Below are 18,904 nucleotides of genomic sequence, written 5' to 3'. Positions count from 1 at the left end.
CTTTTGTTATATTTCTTTAAGATTTCAAAATGTGTTAATTTCATAATTAAAATGTAATTTTCTCTGTAGCAATTCATGAATTTCATAAGCAACACACTTTAGTTGTTCACACAAAGCATAAAGGTAAAAAACAATATATACAGTGTTATCTTCATTTTAGATGTCAAAAAGTATTTGCAGCTCCCAGTGTTTTCTTTTGCGTGGAAACCAGGTCCGGAGAACTACTCCTGATAAAAAAAATTTCCTTAGAGACATTAAAAGAAAGTTTGCCTACGAGAGTTCAGACTGTGTTTAATAAAACTGGTCATACCAAATACTGAATATCAGGCTTGTAAGAATTATACCAACTGTTTTTGCCTTCTACAACATATTTACATTAATGTTTCCACATTTCAATGAATCGTTATAAATCTAAACAAATGATGTTGGCTCAAAACTTTTACACAGTACTGTTTGTTGTCTTCTTTCACATTAAATATCACCATCAACACCCCAACATGAAAGAACATTGAGGAAGAAAAACTCATTAAAGGGGTTGCAACATAACTTTATTTGATTTGCACAATATTTCCACTGAACAGTTTTTTTTCTTAAATCTCAATATGCTTTCTTTACACTTATATTGTTGCTGTTTCCTGTATGCATCTTTTTTCATGTTCATGTTTGTGTGTCATGTTCAGTTTTGAAGTGTACTAGTTTTTCGTCGCTCATTCATACCGTCGGTAAAAGTCAAGTCGAGTCACAGTTTAAAGATGGGTCGTTTGGAGCAAATGAAAAACCATAAACAAGAATAGAGAAAATAAATACGTGTAAAAGAAATGAGAGGACCAGAGCAGAAGATACGTCACGACTGGTCAGTGATGGCATATGAAAAGTATTTTTACAAACACGTAGCATTGTAAACATTTGTAGCGTAGACGTTACTTTAGATTTGGATAAAGACACCAATAGCTCCTAGGACGGAAGACACGTCGGATTTGTGATTTTTAGTGATTTCTGTTCAATCCCCGATAGATTACAAGATTCCTGATCACGCAGCCTGACGAGGAACTTTAAACACATTTATCCAAAAATATAGCCCAGAATATCCTGATCAGGAAAAAGATCAAGAAAAGCAAAAAAAAAAAAGAGAAGCTTGTATCCTCACCACCTATTTTTTTTTTTTTTTTTGGTTTTTTCGTGTGACATGTTCTAATGAGGCTTTTTCTCCACTTCTTAGAAGTGATTAGAATTACATCTGAATCCCTGTCAATGTATCAGAACATACATATAGTTTAAATTATAATACTTTTAATGTAAATCATTGTACTATTTCTGAATCCCAGATTTATTTAAACTTCTTTTGTTTTTATCTTAGAAAAATGTCAAGTAGTAGCCTGTGTTCGCTCCACCCAGTGGAAGGAGTGTCACCTGTGAGAGCTGCTCTTCCTGTAGGTGGGCCTTTGCCTCTCGGGGTGTGGCTGATTTTCTTTTTTTTGGACAATGTTTTATTGCAGTCTTCTGGATTAATCTGCACATTTTTCCAACTCCTTAAACAGCGCCTGAATTTAAGAGAAAAGAAAACTCAGGAGTGACATAGAGCATGCCATCTAGTGCGGCTTCTAATGAAGAGAAGCAAGGTTTAAACGGCCTGAAGGGATCTGTCAGTCATTCTGACCGGGTCGACACAAGCCAATCACATAAAAGTCATACAAACTAACCATCAAGGAAATTTTTCAGCCTTCAAGAGGACAAAACTTTGGACAGTTAGGTCAGTACCTGCATCTGTCTGCCCTGACAGCTGCTTAGGTTTCCATTATTTGCATTATGTGCCACATCATTACAAAGTTTGCATCAGTGCAGACGTTTTTTGTTTTTTTTTTGCAGAGGGCGACTGGCTGCAGGTCGTGACATCATGAACATGAACCCACTGCTCATCTATGCACAGTGAAAACTATTAGAAGACTGTTACAGAGGGGACCATCACACCAATGGACAGCAGCTGGAAAAGACCAGTTTGATTCGTTCGTTGAGTCCTTTTACCCCCCGACACAGGACAATTGGCTTTCTTTAATTAAATTCCTTTTTTTCCTCCCTTTTTATAGGCGCCCACAGTAAAGAATGCCACTTATCCACAGAAACCATGGCAAATTGTGTAACTTTAAAGATAAGAAAAATAGAGCAGCAATGTTTTTGCACAAAAAAACGTGTGCAACATTCAAGTAAATAAAAGATATAAAGAAAAACAAATCTTTAAGTCAAAGACAGATACATAAGAACCTCAAGTCTTTGTTGGTCGGATTGGCACTTTTGTGAATAGGAGTGCATTTTTATTTTACACTTTATTCCCCCCCTGGTTGATTCACTGATTTATTTATGAATATTTTTAAAAACTGCAAATTCTGTTATTATCTGTTGGCCAAGCACAGACTTGGCCATCAAATCAGAGACTTCAGTCGTAAATGCTGCCCCTACACATGAGGAGTGTAGAGGCAAGTTCTTGATCCTCATGTAACTCTTGATTCAGCCTTTTACATCTACTGGGAGGACACGCGTTCAGTGGACAACATCGCAAACCCAACGTGAAAACACAAAAATCTTGTCACCATCACGTGCTCTACTGCTGATCTACGCTGGAAGTAAGAGTGGAACAATCCTGAATGTGAAATCGCCGATCTACCTGTGCAGCAACACCCAGTTAAAATGTGCTGGTCTGGTGAAAGGTTGTGCATCACAACAACAGATTTTATTTGTTCAGAATCCAATCATGATAAGTCGTGAAGAATTTTTTGTGTGTGTGGCATTTTTTGCCTTGAAAAACTCTCTCTCATGATTTTCTCTGTTACCAGAGTTCAGTCTGTAGTCGTGCGTGAGGGTGAAGGTCTGGAGTACAAAATGTAGCACAGTAGCAAGAGAGATAACAGCGCAGGTGGAGTCGATTACTGCCTGCAACAAAAATTTTCCAACAAGGATTAATTCCCCTAAAAGTAATGACACATACCGACTGACTGCAAATGTCTGTCTCATAGGAGGACAGGTTTTAGCTCTCACTGCACTTTACAACACCCAACAGTACCTAACACCCCTCCCAAGCTATGAACCAATAGAAGTCTCCCATGACTGTGTCATCCACTGAGACAGAAGATTAACACGCACGTCAAAATATGCCTGTGAATTTAGTGTTTTTTACCAAATAAAAAAGAACTGCCTTTGTCAAAAAATATTTGCTATTAAGCAGACTGATCCATTCCTAATCTCGGTGATAAAGACTTAATGTAGAGGTTCATGGTCTTAAGTTGGAGATGCTTCAGTAATCCACAGAACAGAGGGCTCCCAGACTCTGATTAGGACCTAGTCACTGAGTCAATCGATCCCTCCCTCACAGAGTGCCCCCGTAAGTCGAACATCACACAACCACAGTTCAGCTCCATCCACAAAGCCTGAGCGCTGACCTGAGAACAGCTTCTGTTAGAGGTCAAACTGCCCTCAGGTCAGAGTTTACAGGACTCACTTTAACCATCAAAAGTCACGAGGCTAGAAACAACTAAAACAGTTTCAAAGCAAACCTTAGGATTTTGGGAAATAATCCTTCATCTGCTCCAGAAAGCAGGATTTTTTTAAAATATAAAATAATAAGTAAAAAACAAAAAACATCCAATATGTTCACATTGTGGAGAATCAAAACTTCAAAACAAACCCTTTTAAATTTAGTTCTTTTTAAATCCAAAGATTATGGAAACCATTTTAGTTACTACTAGCCACTCATCTGTGTGAGGTGTGTGTACAGTGTGTCTGCTGGTGTATGCAAGTGTGCATGAAGTGTGCGCAAATATATTTATATATATTTATATAATGAAAATACACCAAAATTCAAATATACACTTATACTTGAATTTCTGTTGCAGTTAGGCTTGTTATTTCTCTGAGCTCCATCCCCGGCTAAACACCATTTGTCGTTAGACACACGAGGAAGCGGTGCAGACCGTCCCTGCCAAGCAGAGAACAGGCAATTTACATCGACACATATTACAATGAACCCATGCAAAATCATTATGTCACTGCCATTCCTCAAAAATATATAGTGATATAGAATGCCATATATTATAGATAAACTCTACCACTATACACGACACCACCACCGTCAATACACAATCACTGTTAACATCACCGAATCCGGCCCGGTTCCTGCTTTCGACTCCAAATGCTGTTTACAAAGAAGCAACGACTCCTCGTAGTGTTTGGCCAGGGATGCTCAGGGCTGTAGGCAGGGTAATATAACACCATGCAAAAACCCTACCACATACACCAGGGGAAGTGGAGGGGGCTTGCAGGCCAGCAGCAACCAGTTAACACTGGGGTTCAAGACATTGTCCCCAGGCTCTTAATTCTTGCTGCTTTTGCTGCCAACAGCTCTTCTCCTCCTAAATCCCCAACTATGCCTTTTTTAATAGTTAGATCACTTCATAATTCAAATGTTATTAATAACACGGCACACTACGAACATTGGGTCGCTAACTATTTAACCCTCAAAACCTGGATATTTTTTCTAGACCTTTTAACATAACCTTTTCAAAAAAACAAAAAAAACAAAAAACATTCACAGCCCTTCTGTTTGATAAAGTTTCACCCTTCTTGCCACCCGCTTAAAAAAACAAACAAAACCCCCCCAAAACAAATCATGCTTCCTAGCTTGGGCATCCAACTCAGGGCGACAAACTTTGGGGTTGACATATGTGGCTCTAAACCCCATAAAGACTATTTTTTCTTCTCACCTTGAGCAGATATGCAGAGAGCAGGCCTAAGCCTACTGACTGGGAGCAGGCAAAGCAAAAGAAAATATCACAAGCACTAAAAATAAAACAAAAAATTGTAAATAATTTAAAAATAAAAAAGGGGCGGAGGCAGATAAATAAAGGGTGAGGAGGAAAAAAAAAAGGGGGGGGATCATGTTAAGTATTTTTTGAATTGCACTGAGTCATAGCGACACGAAGAGTTGGGCAGATTCTGCTCATGCACCCCAGTTTGCACGCTCTGTATGGATAATCCTGAAAACAAAAGATTTCCGTTTGGAAAAGAAATGAAAGTGTATATTAAAGACACTAACAAATCACTACTGCTGCCAATGAGAGAATCTAAGCGCTGTCAAATGACAGGAAGATGTCTGGGTGTGCGTTTTGATGATTACTGGTGATTACTTCCTCTTCTAGCTGTAATGGGAGTTTGTGTGGCACCCTCCCCTCAGCCAGGAAACATGAGAGTCTGCCCTGCAGGAGGTCAGTACACTGGTTGGAAACGATGAAAGGGGGCGAGGCATTTTCAGGCTGGAGAGCGGAACAATTTTAGCATTCCTCCAAAGGGTAGGGGGCGTGGCCTCATGGTGATTTAGTGGAGGTTCAGGGAGGATGGCACGATGGTAAAAAGGAGCCATCTATGAGAGGAGGTATGAAGAGGAAAGGGTGGCTGACTTATAGCTGAAAACCTTCCATGGGGGCCTCCTGCTGAGGGAAGAGAAACTGCTGGTTGGCCTGGTCCACCTGAGGGGCAAGACTGCTGTCCTCGTCCTCCACACCAAAGTAGTGCTCAATTAGGTCAAAGGCCTTCTGGTAGATCTCCTGGTTGTCGTGACTCTGGAGGAACTCTATTTTGTCAAGACCTGGAAAAACAAGGAATGGAATACCAGAATGGCTGTTAAACTAAAAAACAAAAACCCAAACTGATTTTTTAAAAATTCAGCTGTCCTACGTTCTGCCTCTGGTGGTGTAGTATGTATGGCAGCCTTAGAAAAAAGCAGAAGCTTGACATTTTATTTGCCCTAATGGAGGAATTTAAGTAGCTGCCTCTCCAGAGAGTCTAATCCTGTGGTAAAAATCAAACGCTGGGCTGGACTGCAGCTCACCACAGTAATCAGTATTCGGTCTTGCATGTGAACCAATTTCAGGTTGTGTGGTTTGTTGCCCTCCAGCTCACAGGCGATCTCCAGAACAAAAGAATGAGTACTACTACCAGCTACAGATCATATACAGAAGACAGATGTAGCGTCCGTGGCTGCAGCTAATCCAGGCCTTAAACATGCATTCTTTCAAATGGCCAGCAGAAGGCAACTAGTATGGCGTCAAAAAGACTGGTAGCCTCCGTACTTTGTGACCTCAAGAAACTTTCCTGTTAACTTTATGGCCTCAATCATTAGTTTTATGCCTTTATGTCTTTTATGCCTATGAGGTTCATTGAGGGAAATATGGCCTCAGCGTCTGCCAAAGTGATAAAGCTACGAGCCTATCAGCACTGATCATCTCAGTGACACTGAAAGTGTTCCAATAACGCTATGTTATATGTAAACTGCATCAAATCCAAATCAAATGTTTTTTCAGCATGCATGTTTGTGTGCATTTCCTGCAGCGTACCATAGGCTTCTTCGATGAGGCTGCAGTAAGGATTAACTCCAGTGCCGTTGTTCTCCTGTTTGGCTTCCTGCTCGCCCAGTCTCAGGATGTTTTCTAGTCCATTGAGAGCAACCTGAACAATCTTTGAGTCCATCACAGTGAGCAGGTCACACAGGGGCTTAATACAGCCCAGGTTCACCAGATATCTTTATGCAAACAGATATGGATAAGGCAGATGAATGCAGGTGATTCATTTATTTACTTTACAATTAAGTCTGAGTTATTCTTCACAGCTCTTTCACATTATCGCCTCACTTTCATGCACTTATTATACCTCCTTATTTTTCTAATCACCCAAATTCTGCATGGGGATTTTCATTTCTAACAAGCTGTTAATTGATTTTCTCCTCAAACAGAAAACCCCATTAGACTCATCAACCAGCTGAAACCTTTTTTGTTCCTTGAGAAAACATTTTGCTGCAGAATGCTTTTTGAATCAATACAGTACTACTGAAATCCTACTTTAAATCATCTCTAAAAGTCTTATCATTAAAACCAGCAATTGACTTAAGCTACTCATCTGATCTGCTGATGTGATTAAATGACAATGGAGAGACTGTCAACTAAATGAATCTTGCGAAGCTAACCTGATCTGCTCTGGTGTTCCTCCAGACGTGGCATTGGTGATGGCCCAGGCTGCCTCTTTCCTGGTCCTGAATTCAGCTTTCTGCAGAATGTCAATCAGTACTGGAAAGATGTTTGCATCGATTACCGTCTGTGGAGGAGGATGAGAGATCAGTACAGGAGAAATGCAAAAGACATTCAAAACTGATTTGCAATCATCAACTTGATACACTAGATAAAACTAACAAAAACTAATGTTATTTGACAGGGCGTTAGAGTTTTAGGAATCTTTAATATGAATGTTACAATATGACCAAAATACAGAAACTGACCAACATAAAAATAATTCTTCAATATAATCCAATCTTTGCACCTTGAATACAGTTACTGGCTAAAGTTGCAGTCAGTACAAGTTGAGTTAAAATACGTTTGAATTACAAATAAGGCACAACATCTCCACTAAACAGCCACCCAGTGCAGCCAGACACACAGATTAAAACAGAGCTGAAAAGCTGTGACACACAAGACACTTGTTTTCTGGCCCCACACAAAAGAAGAAACCACTAAATATATAAAACACAGTTGACACTGTATTGCAGCTGTGATTACATAAAATTAATCAACACTGTGTAATGCTGACAATTAAATCCTACAACATTCAAGCAGCAGGAGAACTAAATTTGCACCAGAATAATGTGACAGTCATGATCACAGTGTCTGAGTCTAACAACACCAACCTATATGATTTAAGTAGACTAATATTAGCTGAACTACTGACAGTAAACAAGTGCTTTTTAAAAATCAGTTTTGACTCTTGCAGGTTGTTTAATTTGGATTAATAGTTGTAGTTTGTGTCTAAAAAAAAAAAAAAAAAAAAAAAGTTTCAAAATACAAACTTCACAGATAGTTTGGCAAACACTAAAGTGCTTCCACAGAGCTTTTCCTCAGGTAAACTGAGAAATGAACTCAGGGTGTGATACCTGTATTTGTGCTCTGTTTCCTGCTGTAATGTTTGAGATGGTCCAGCATGCCTCTTTGCGAATGGACTCTTTAGCACTGCTGAGGAGGTGAAGCAGACAGGGCAGGGCTGAGCAGTTCAACACCACCTAAAAACAGCAAAGCGGAGGGTAAAACTTCACACGCTCTTTATAACATACCTCAGATCTTTGAACTGCATCACTTTGCAGCTGTAGCAACAATTATTAACAAAGCAAATAGCATTTGAAACATTTGGTAAGCTGAGAGAAAAATTAAGATGACACAAACGCCTCTTCAACATGCAACAAGCTTTGGAGTCATCAAACCAACTTCAGTTTATTATTGTCTCACCTGTGTTTGGATATCATCTCCTGTGACAATGTTTCCTACAGCTCTCAAGGCGGGTGAAGCCACCTTATAGTCAGTGTGCCTGCAGAAAGATGGGGTTGGGAAATATTTAAATAAATGTACAGGTCAAATTTACAGGTTCAGAAATGACGCACAGTAAAGCCTGATCTTACATGAGTAGTTCTACAAGGCGCCTGCAGACACCAGAGTCAATGACGGCTTGGATCTTATCATTGGGGCCGTCTGAGAGGTAGGACAGAGCCCAGCAGGCATCTGCCAGCAAGTCTGGGTCACTGCTAAATAATAGCCTGGACAACACTGGCAGGCAGGGTGACACCTAGACAACACAAACATAATGCATATGTATCATGACAAACAATGTGAATTCAGCATCAAACATAAATCACTGAGAGACAACATGTCAAAATTTTCCACACAAAGGGTATTTGAGCGAAGCAGAGCCACCAGACTCTTTAAGGTGGCTGAAATGGTCACACAAAGCAAGAAATGTAACAACAAAAGAGTCACTGTTTTAGAAGAATGCTGCAAGAAAAAGTCCCACAAAATGTCAGCTAGTACACAGAGCTGCAGAAACCAATGGTGCCGCCTGAGAAATGTTATTGTAGAAGGATTCAAGAGCAAAACCATTCACATGCTGCAGCTGTGACCTGGGACAATCCAGCATCTAGTGTTGATCTGAATTGGTAAATACAGGCAACCTGACTGGTTGTGGGACACAGCCATGTGTTCCTCACACAGGCTGGCTTTTACAGACTTCTGTTGACTTTAGAATGTGTTTAACTTTTATCACAAGTAAATATTAGCAGCAACTTCCTGTCATATTCAACAGAAATGCTGCTTTTCTGAAGTCCAAATCTCTGAAACTTTTGAACTTATTAGAAGTTAAATGCATCTTTCATATACTGACCATAGGAAGACAATGCATAATGGAAAATTACAATTCTCTTCCCACTCAACATTCGATTTAATCTGATATACATTTTACTGGTATTAAATTAACTTCTTGTAGATACATTTTTTTATGGTTTAGCCAGAAAACTCGTAATAGTACGAAGTGATCGGCTGATATAACAAAGAGCCTTTATCCGTACTTGAATGTTCAGCTTTGTCTGCATAGAAAAAGCAGCTAATTGAAACTATATTGACATGAATGACCCTAAGGCCATGAGAGTCTCCTGGGAACACCCCTATAGGCACTCAGAGGGGTTCCTAGAACTTTCTGATCCTAAAGCATCCTTTGTGTTGACTCGATGAGTGGTACCTTGTCAAAAGCAGGTGGTGGGTTTTTTCCTCTGCACAGATTAGACAGAGCCCATACTGCATTCCTAGTCATAGTCAGTCTAGTGGACTTTGTCAGAAGCCTGAAATACCAAAGAAAATCAAAAGCCCATACAGGAAGTCATATTAGAAATTTGTCGCAGGGAGAAAAGCTGTAGGAAGGTTTGACTCAAAAGCAGAAATAAAAGAACTTACATTAATAGTGGTGGAAGGATGTTGCAGTTCAGCACATAGTCCCTGCACACTGCACTGTCCCCTGCAATATTACCGAGGGCCCACACAGCCTGAAGAAACAGTGAGACATAAAAATCTTGGGTATCGCAGAGTATGGAAAGATATTTATTACAGCGAACAATCTATGAACCGGTGCATTACTTGTTCTTGAACATCCTCAAAATCAGAGTTCAGCAGTTCTATGAAGATGGGCACTGCTCCAGCCTCAATCACCGTCTTTGTCTGCAAGGATGTTCCTGACGCAATGTTGGTCAGTGCCCAGGCGGCTTCAAACTGCAGCAACACGACATAGCAGAGAAACAAGCAGCAGTTTTTAGTGAGACTCTCATGAACTGTAGATAACAGCACTTACTATGTGCAAGAATGATGGCAATTCAAAACACTTTTCAAGTTTCTACTTTCTTACAGCTGGCTGGCTGCATCAACATAATCTAACACAGTGTCATGTAGGACTGATGAACTACTCTTGGTATTGTTTGAAAATTTTGAACCGGGTACGTTGTACTGCTGCAGCTGGGTTGAAGACATGAGTGTACAATTGTGTCTGTTTTTACAGTCATTCCAATGATAGAGACTCACAGATTATACACAGGGAAATATTTCCACAGTTTGAAAAGATAAGACTAAGGAAGTTTTGACTTCTTCTTCTCCTATATCAGCACTGATGAGGCGATATTGTCTGAGTGGTGACACCTATCATTTAGGAGAACACTGCAATGGCTACCTCTGCAGTAAGGTCGAGCATAACAAGCACTATTTTCTGTTAAAGGCATCCTAAAAAGCAAAGTAGCATGGTTGCTACCAAAGACGTGGTAAAAAAAAAAAAAAAAAAAAAATCACATTTTTTGCACTCAATTCAGAAGTCTCTGTGTGTTCTGGAGGTTTAACACTGTATATTTAACAAATAAATAAATAACTGACCTGTAGTGTGCAGTTGCTGCTCTTCTTTAGGAACTCCACAAACCTCTCCACTACTCCAGGGGTGTTTATAACTTCATCAATTGGTGGGTTAGGCTCTGGAATAACAAAGAGGCAAAACTACATGTAGGCTTTTTTGTGGTCTATGGGGAACAGCACGAATGGTTTCACTCTTATGTAGAATCACTCTCAGTACACTACAATGACTGGGTACCTTTGGAAAGTAATTTTCTGAACTTCTGTGTTGTAGCAAGCTGAAGCTCTGGGTCCTCTGAGAAAAGCATCTCTACCATGTCCCTGGTAATAACTCCTTCCTGCAAGAGGCCATATACAAGCACTTTAAACACTTCACCCACTCACCACAGATTCCCTTGTTTACAATCCACAAGCTGGACAACAGGCTAAAAACTGCTTTACACAAACGTGATGTAAAAATGCATCTAGTCTGTGATCATCTTTTTAAAGACTTGTTAAAAAAATAATGATCATTTACTCACAGTTACTGGAGAGCTGAGGTAAGAGTCCACCAGTGGGCTCTCTAACATGACCTCTTCTTCATTGAGAATGTCCACATTCCTCCGTTTGAAAAGCTGGGATTACAAAAAGCTGTTAAGAGACCTAAACACTCACATGCTGAACACAGACTACACAGTGACATAATCTCATCCAGGAGACAAATAACCTGATGAACTGGGAGTTTGTCACATTTGGTCTCATACCTGCTGTTCTCGTTTCTGTTTCCTGAGCTGGATGCCCTCCTCCTCTCTCCTGCGCCTCATCTCATCTGCATTCAGTGCTTTGTTCTTGTATCGGTTCATCCTGTAGTTATCCTTGGCCGGACTGGCTGACGGCTCTGGTGGGTCAAAGACACATCACGATTAAATCAAAAACCAACGTTTGCACTTACAGAGGCTTTTTTTTTTTTCCATCCCTGAGAAACCAACAACTTTTAGTTGTATGTCTACAACATGTTTTAGTTTAACCAGAAACAAGAAATCTGAAAGGCTTTCCTTTCTCGCTCTGACTCTTGTCACATTCGGTGTATCACTTGTTGGGAACCTTTAATTGCCCTTAAAAAGCAACATGACTACTATTATTTCATTTCACCTGTCTAACACCAGCTCTGCTCCACATGAGACCTCTGTGTGTGTGTGATAACGTCTATGACACTAAGAGCAGGAAAAGAAGGCGCCAGGTGACCATTCATGATCACAGCATGCAGTAAAGAATCTCACACTGAGGTGAAATGAGATGTTAAATGTCAGATGTTAAAATTGTATTATTTTATTCATAACTACCATTTCAATAGACATAAATTGCATTCTTGAAAATATTTAATTTTATTTTACAAAGCTGGGCCAAACCTGATGTTGCCTTACACAGACTGATTTCACAGGTCTTTAGATGGCTTATAAATTATACTGGCTTGGATCGGTACTTTGTATCATCAGATACCTGAAGGCAGTGTATTGACATAGCATCTGAACTGGAAGGTGCTGGATCCGTTCATTCCTACTAATAATAAGCTATGATGATGATGAAACAGCTGTCACACATGCCTCAATATAAAAAGACCCTGCATAAACAAGCTCATGAAAACCGGACAACACAGCCTAAAAATACACATGCACGGACGCAAAACCCCCCACACAGCCAACCTATTCATGTACCAGTCAGCCAGCCCAGAACAAACCTATTTATTCAGTTAAATCGCAGAGTTAGCATAAATCGGTGCCCACACAGGCCAAACTGCCCATTCTCAGCATTTGTGCAGTCATGCCACCAGAACAGGACACCAGGCAGACCCCAGAGTCACATGTGAGCCTATTGGGGAGTGAAAAAGAGGTGGGGGACAGCACCGAAACCTGTCGACACCACAGAACGATGCCAACCTTGTGTGCCAAAAGCCCTCCACTGTAACAGTGGGGAGGTTCTGAGGTTAAATATCAGAACAAATGTCAGAAATTGAGGTCATGTTATGGTTTCAGGGGATTAGCACAAACCCCTGAAATGCTTCAGCACGTGTGTGCAGATGGCAAAGCCACAGGGATGGATGGCACACATGAACAGGTTGCAGCTGGATGCTCTCATTTCTGCAATGTGTTTGTTAGATTAACTGCAGCACAACAGTGCCAGAAGTCAAACGCAGTTTAGTTCAGCTCGAACGAAGATGTCGCAAAATGAGCCTTTGGTGTGAGAGATGCAGCTATAGCAGAGGTCAGCAGCCCACCTGTGGTTCGTGAGTCATGGGTTAAAATTAGGGGTAACCGTAACACTATTAATACATATACTATATGTATTAATTTATCATCTCCCAATTACAACCATCACCTGTCTGTCTGCCCCCCTCATCACCCACATGTGCTGCTCTTTTTCTCCTGTTATTTGGTAGGAGGAGCTAAAAAGGCTCTTTTGATGTTGAAGGTTGCAGACACCTGATCTAGAAGAAGTAAAAGTCAGAGTAAGGCTTCCGTAGGAGAACCTATGGAAGGATCAGCAATTGCAGCTACCCATGTTTCTGGATCTCTCGGGTCTGTCACCCAGTCTCATTTGACGGTGCACGACTGAGGTGTTGGCTGAACGTCCTGAAACCCACGAGTCTGCTGCATTGGATTTCTATTAAACTTCCAATATCTCCCACTTCCAATATCTAGTGTGTCTGAAAACCAGATCATGTCGGAATCTACAGAGTTGTTGTGTGGAGCTCCTCAGGGCTCTGTACTGGGACCTATTCTGTTTTTAATATACATTTTTTAAGCCAGATAACACAGCAGTTTTCTTTTTGCTGAAAATATTCAGCTATATTATTCATTTAAGCCTGCTAAAGCTCATAAGCTCTACGATCTGATTGACTGTTTAACCAACATTAAACAATGGTTGAACAATAACTGCTTATAGCTAAACCCAGCCAAAACAGAAACTTTGATTATTGCACCAGACAGTGCAATACCTGATATTTAACAGCGACTGGGTGACTTAGGTTCCTCACAGAAACATAACCTTAGAAACCTGGGTGTTATTTTTGATGAAGCTTTTTCTTTGGAGGGACATTTAAATCAAATAGTAAGAACCTGCTTTTTTTCACTTAAAGAACATTTCAAAACTTAGATCCACCGTGTCAACAAGTGAACTCAAGATGATAATACATGCTTTTGTCTCTACAAGACTCGACTACTGTAACAGCCTGTTTACTTGTCTAAACAAGAAAGGGCTAGCTCGTCTACAGGTTAGGGCTGCCACGATTAGTCGACTAGTCACGATTATGTCGACTATAAAAATCGTTGACGACTAATTTAATAGTCGAGGCGTCGTTTGAAGCTTTGCAAGATCCCAAAAGACGCAGGAATAAGTAGTAGGATTTAAGAGTGTAATAACAAACTGAAACAGAAGATGGCAGCACTGTATGTAGAGGATGCCAGCTGCCGTTAAACTCCGAAGAAGAAGAAGCGGTGTCCGGTATCGTAGCTTTGTCCAAATTCAGGAACCGCATTCTCCTGTGCCTGCATTTGTAGGCCGATTACGTTACAGCGACACAACGAAGACTGTCCAAATTTGAAGACTCCGACAAATGCGCCCTTCATTTCCCCAGATTTGAAGGATGGATCGAGTGTATACTTCGTGGCCCAACCTATCCCAGAATTCATAGCGCGTCCCTGCTCAGTTTCCAACAATGGTGGCAGCTAGTTAGTTTTAATATTACTCTGGCTGTAGCTCAGGTGGTAGAGCAGGTCACCTACTGATCGGAAGGTTGGTGGTTCGATCCCTGGCTTCCCCAGTCTGCATGCCAAATATCCTTGGGCAAGATACTAACCCCAAATTGCTCTCCGATGCATCCATCGGCGTATGAATGTGTGTGTGAGTGTTACTTAGAAAGCACTTAAAAAAATGTGCTTGTGCGAATGGGTGTGAATGGGTGAATGTACAAGTTGTGTACAGCGCTTTGAGTGCTCAGAAAGAGTAGAAAAGCGCTATATAAGAACCAGTCCATTTACCATTATTCTTTCTGGGTCACAAAATAAACGTTTAACATATTTTAAGGCGAGAATGTAACTGTGTAAACTTCAAATTTCTGCTCAGTTTATCAAGACACCACATATTTTCAAAAGCACTCCTACGTTTTCGGAGACGTCTGTTACCCACCAACTCGATAGCTAGCCGGGGTTCAAGGCTCACTAGAGCCGGTGGGGAAATCGTTTTCAAACCCACCGCCGGCTTTTGCTACTCAGGTTAAACATGATAAATAAGTCACTTAGATAACTTAAAAATGTTATTGTTGGGCTTTTTGCAGTATTTTATTTCTTTCTGAGTAAATCGGTTTGGCTGAGATTAAAGTTAGAGTTTTTACACAGCTGAACAAACGTCAAGCAGACAACTGATTATCAGAAGTGTGAGATGCTCGAGAATATACTCCGGTGTCCTGTTATATTTTAGATAGCAAGGAGCAAATGTCTGAGTTTATTAAACTCCACCAAAACAATCAGCAAGTTTCATTAAAATTTAATAAACTATCATCTTGTCTTTATTTTTAGTTAGCACATACCTTAAACACTTAAAGCTGTAAGCTAAAGATAGATATATAAGAGCAGATGCATGCTGGTGCAATAAGCTGTACGTTTTACGTCCAATGAATGCATGATCTGATTAGTCGACTAATCGCAAAAATAATCGGTGACTAGTCGACTATCAAAATAATCCTTTGTGGCAGCTAGAGCAGGGCGATATGACCAAAAATATTTATCACGATATACATTTGAAAATTTGCGATAACGATATAACTGACGATATAATTGACACGAGACAAAATACTTTACAACTCCACAACTTTATAAGTGCAAAAAACCCATCAATGTATTTTCACTTAAACAAGCAGCTGTTTTTTATGTGCATTAAAGTTATATAAAAATGTAACAGTGCAAATTCCTTGCTGACACTTTAACCAAAAGGCATTTCCAGTGGAAACTGGCCGACATATCCTCAGCATAACCATGTATAATATCTACAAAACTTAAAAAGAGGTGTTACACACACAATACGGTAATATTATGTTGAAGCACAGTACGTATCACTCCGCGAGGCTCCTGACTACGATAGCCGTAATGCTCTGACAATCCATCAAGCGGTGCGGCTTCGTAGCTTAGCAAAGTCGTACTAAAACATTTGACAGATTGTCGAGCACCGTGTACATAAAATCGTTTCGAGGTCAGTAAACACAACCAGAATTCATACATAAGGCACACGGGATTATAAGGGGCACTGTCGATTTTCAGAAAAATCAAAGGATTGATATTAAGTGTGCCATATTTTCCAAAAAACACGGTAATAACGACGGCCCGCTAGCATGCTCTACCAAAAATAGTGCTTTGTTGTGTATCTGACGGACGAAAGCCAAACCAGTTCCACACCACTGAAGTCACAGCATTTTTACAAACCAATTCTGGTTCATCCGTTTCATTTAACGATCCGCTTTCACCCTTCTCATTCTGCATCGCCGCCATGTGCGTATGTAAACAAAGGCACTGCGCATGCGCGTTTTACCCATATTCTATCGCAATATTTCATTTTCCTATCGTTGCCCAAAATTACACCGGTATTACGGTGAACGGTATGATATAGCCCAGCCCTAGTGGCAGCCCTACTACAGGTTGTTCAAAACTCTGCAGCAAAGCTACTAACCGGCTCGAACAAGGGAGCTCACGTGACCCCTGTGTTAAAGTCGCTGCACTGGCTACCAATCAGATTTAGGTTCCATTTTAAAAGTCTAGTTTTAACTTTTAGAGCATTACATGGACCCCCACCACACACACCACCACCACCACCACCTTGCCAATTTGATTCATACACATGCCTCCACTCATAACCTCAGGTCATCAAACCAAAACCTTTTAGTGGTCCCCCACACTTGTTTTAAAACTCGAGGAGACCGATCTTTCCAAGCTGTTGCACCCAGACTGTGGAATGCACTTCCCCTATTTCTACGGTGTTTGGACTCGGTGGAGACCTTCAAAAAGCAGCTAAAGACATTTTTATATCAAAAAGCTTTTAATTAGACCAGGGTATTTATGACTGTATTGTGTTTTTACCTTGTAAAGCACTTTGTGACATGTCTGTGAAAGGTGCTATATAAATAAACTTTACTTACTTACACCCCATGTGACAGGCTTAATAGCTGCTGCTGCTTGGACCGTTCTACAAGATCACCCTATAGAAACTCTTTTGCCTGATAGCTGCCATTTTGTGGGCATTAGAGCTTAAAAAGATGAATGTTTCTCCAATCAGACCGTAGCCACCAGCTTCACCCTGTCATTCCAATACGTTCACTTTCAGGCTTAACTCTAATAGGACCCAAAATTTACATGTTTAATTCAATAAGCACTGAAACAACTCAATGAAATGATAAGCTCATCAGCAAGGTGTTTGCTGAGATCACAGACAAAGAATGCCTTGCGGACAGGATTTAAGGAACTTCCCCACCAGTTTTGCTTTTCATACCTAGAACTTACATTCATTTTTTGATATACAGTTTATATGCGCAGGCACAGTAACTGTACTTCTTACCCCTTTTAGATATAGCTTTTTGAACACGACATACTCCAGTAATGTCACTGCAAAGTGTATTTATCACAGGACTGTATAAGAACAGTCTGGAAAACATGTTGTCACATGAGCGCTCTTTCTCATGAGTTCACAGTCGGCTGTGATGATAGCAGTCTGTCATCTACTTGCCGCATGGAATCAGTTAGCTCACATTTCCACTTCACTGCCGACTGACTGAACATAGGAATTAAATTATTATAAATACTTTTACCTTATTATATAATTCACCGAGTTTGAAGAGCAAGGGTGAAATTACGCAGCTTCACTTGCTAATGAAGGCGCCAGCTACTGGAAAAAGTCAAATCACTGCCTCTCGAACACCACTATTAAATGTGTCACCCCAGAGGCTTTGATTTAAAACTTTTTTTACGACGCTGGAAGTCTCTCACCAAGTTACAGTCGCCATATCCGCCAAACAGCAGCGACCAGACAGATACAAAACGTTCATAATATAAAATAAACAGCAGTAGCGCTTTAAAGCGCCTATGTAATGTGATAACTGTAAAGCTACAGGCGGTTGCAAAACAAAACAAATAGAGAAAATTGACAACTCTAAAGTCGTATTTTATTCGATAACGCCGTTATATTGCCATGACTAATACTAACTTGAGCTCTAAGCTATACGTGCGTCTTCTCTGAAATAGTACAACGCGGTGCTAACGTGGTTAGCTGTTAGCCAAGTTTCCTCAAGTTGGCTAAAAACGGCACTAGCTGTTATCTCTGGTTAAAATTGCCTTAATGTGTCTAACATGATATACTGTAAAAAGAGAAACACTGTCCAAAGACCTTATAACTTGGAGACATAGCAAATGACTTAACGTAAAATAGCAACTCATCTTTCCTTACTACGTAGCAACGCCGACTAGCCACCTAGCTAACGAGTTAGCGTACTGGCTAAACAACAGTAACAGGATGAAGATTTCATAACCGTCAAGTCCGACGACAAAAGTGAATCTTAAAACCAATTTGAATACATGACTATAGTAGGAACTTGCCAAACAGCTTACCCATTGTGTCCTATGCGGGTTTATTGTGCTAAGTTGTGAAGACGTGATTCAATTTTAAATCCTTTCCCACTTCTAGCTTTCCAGAATTTGCTCCGGTAAGCAATATGTCTGCCGGAGACGGAAACGTCAAAATATAACGTCAACTTCCTGCCACTAGAGGACGCCCCAGCCCCACAAAACACGTCACACTCACGCACCTTCAGTAACGAATGCCTTATAGCCAAAATATATTCAAAATGTTAAAAAAAATAATATTTACTAAAGGATTAATTTCATTCTTAAAATTTTCAAAACGGAGAACCATCTGTTTATTCGTAGATTTGCCAGTCATTAAAGCACCACCGTGGTTGGTAGGGAAGGACATGATTTAGGGTTACAGTGCATCCTACTTCCCAGCCAGCTGTTACTCACATCTGTATCTATTTTACATACCCACTGGCATGTTTCAGGTAGCTCAATTTCTCTTGGATCTGCATATCCCTCTCTAGTTTTGAAATGCTATTTGACCCGCCGTGCTTCCCCAGTGTTTTCCCTAAATTGAAT

General features: G+C 40.4%; 1 protein-coding gene across 1 annotated transcript; it reads right to left on the bottom strand.

Annotated features, from left to right (window-relative positions):
• Window positions 1-531: 531 nt before the first annotated feature.
• Window positions 532-18,480, bottom strand: kpna6 (karyopherin alpha 6 (importin alpha 7)). Its single transcript, XM_006806035.3, has 14 exons — window positions 18,362-18,480; window positions 11,480-11,613; window positions 11,258-11,350; window positions 10,975-11,074; window positions 10,764-10,858; window positions 9,984-10,115; window positions 9,804-9,892; window positions 9,592-9,691; window positions 8,483-8,646; window positions 8,313-8,391; window positions 7,964-8,089; window positions 7,007-7,134; window positions 6,381-6,565; window positions 532-5,632 (listed from the first exon to the last, which is right to left on the bottom strand). Exons 1-14 carry the CDS (start codon window positions 18,363-18,365, stop codon window positions 5,445-5,447), a joined length of 1,617 nt encoding a protein of 538 aa, XP_006806098.1. The 5' UTR covers window positions 18,366-18,480; the 3' UTR covers window positions 532-5,444.
• Between the last annotated feature and the right edge of the window lie 424 nt (window positions 18,481-18,904).

This window comes from Neolamprologus brichardi, chromosome 22 (assembly GCF_056152115.1).
Source record: "Neolamprologus brichardi isolate AB-2024 chromosome 22, ASM5615211v1, whole genome shotgun sequence".
Taxonomy (NCBI): Eukaryota; Metazoa; Chordata; class Actinopteri; order Cichliformes; family Cichlidae; genus Neolamprologus; species Neolamprologus brichardi.
Note: the sequence above shows the minus strand (reverse complement) of the source record. Positions and strands in the feature narration are given on the sequence as shown.

Coding starts and splice junctions, on each gene's coding strand:
- kpna6 (XM_006806035.3), bottom strand. Junction 10,859..10,974: donor CAGAAAATTACTTTCCAAAG/GTACCCAGTCAT, acceptor TTGTTATTCCAG/AGCCTAACCCACCAATTGAT. Junction 7,135..7,963: donor GAAACAGAGCACAAATACAG/GTATCACACCCT, acceptor CCTCCTCCACAG/ACGGTAATCGATGCAAACAT.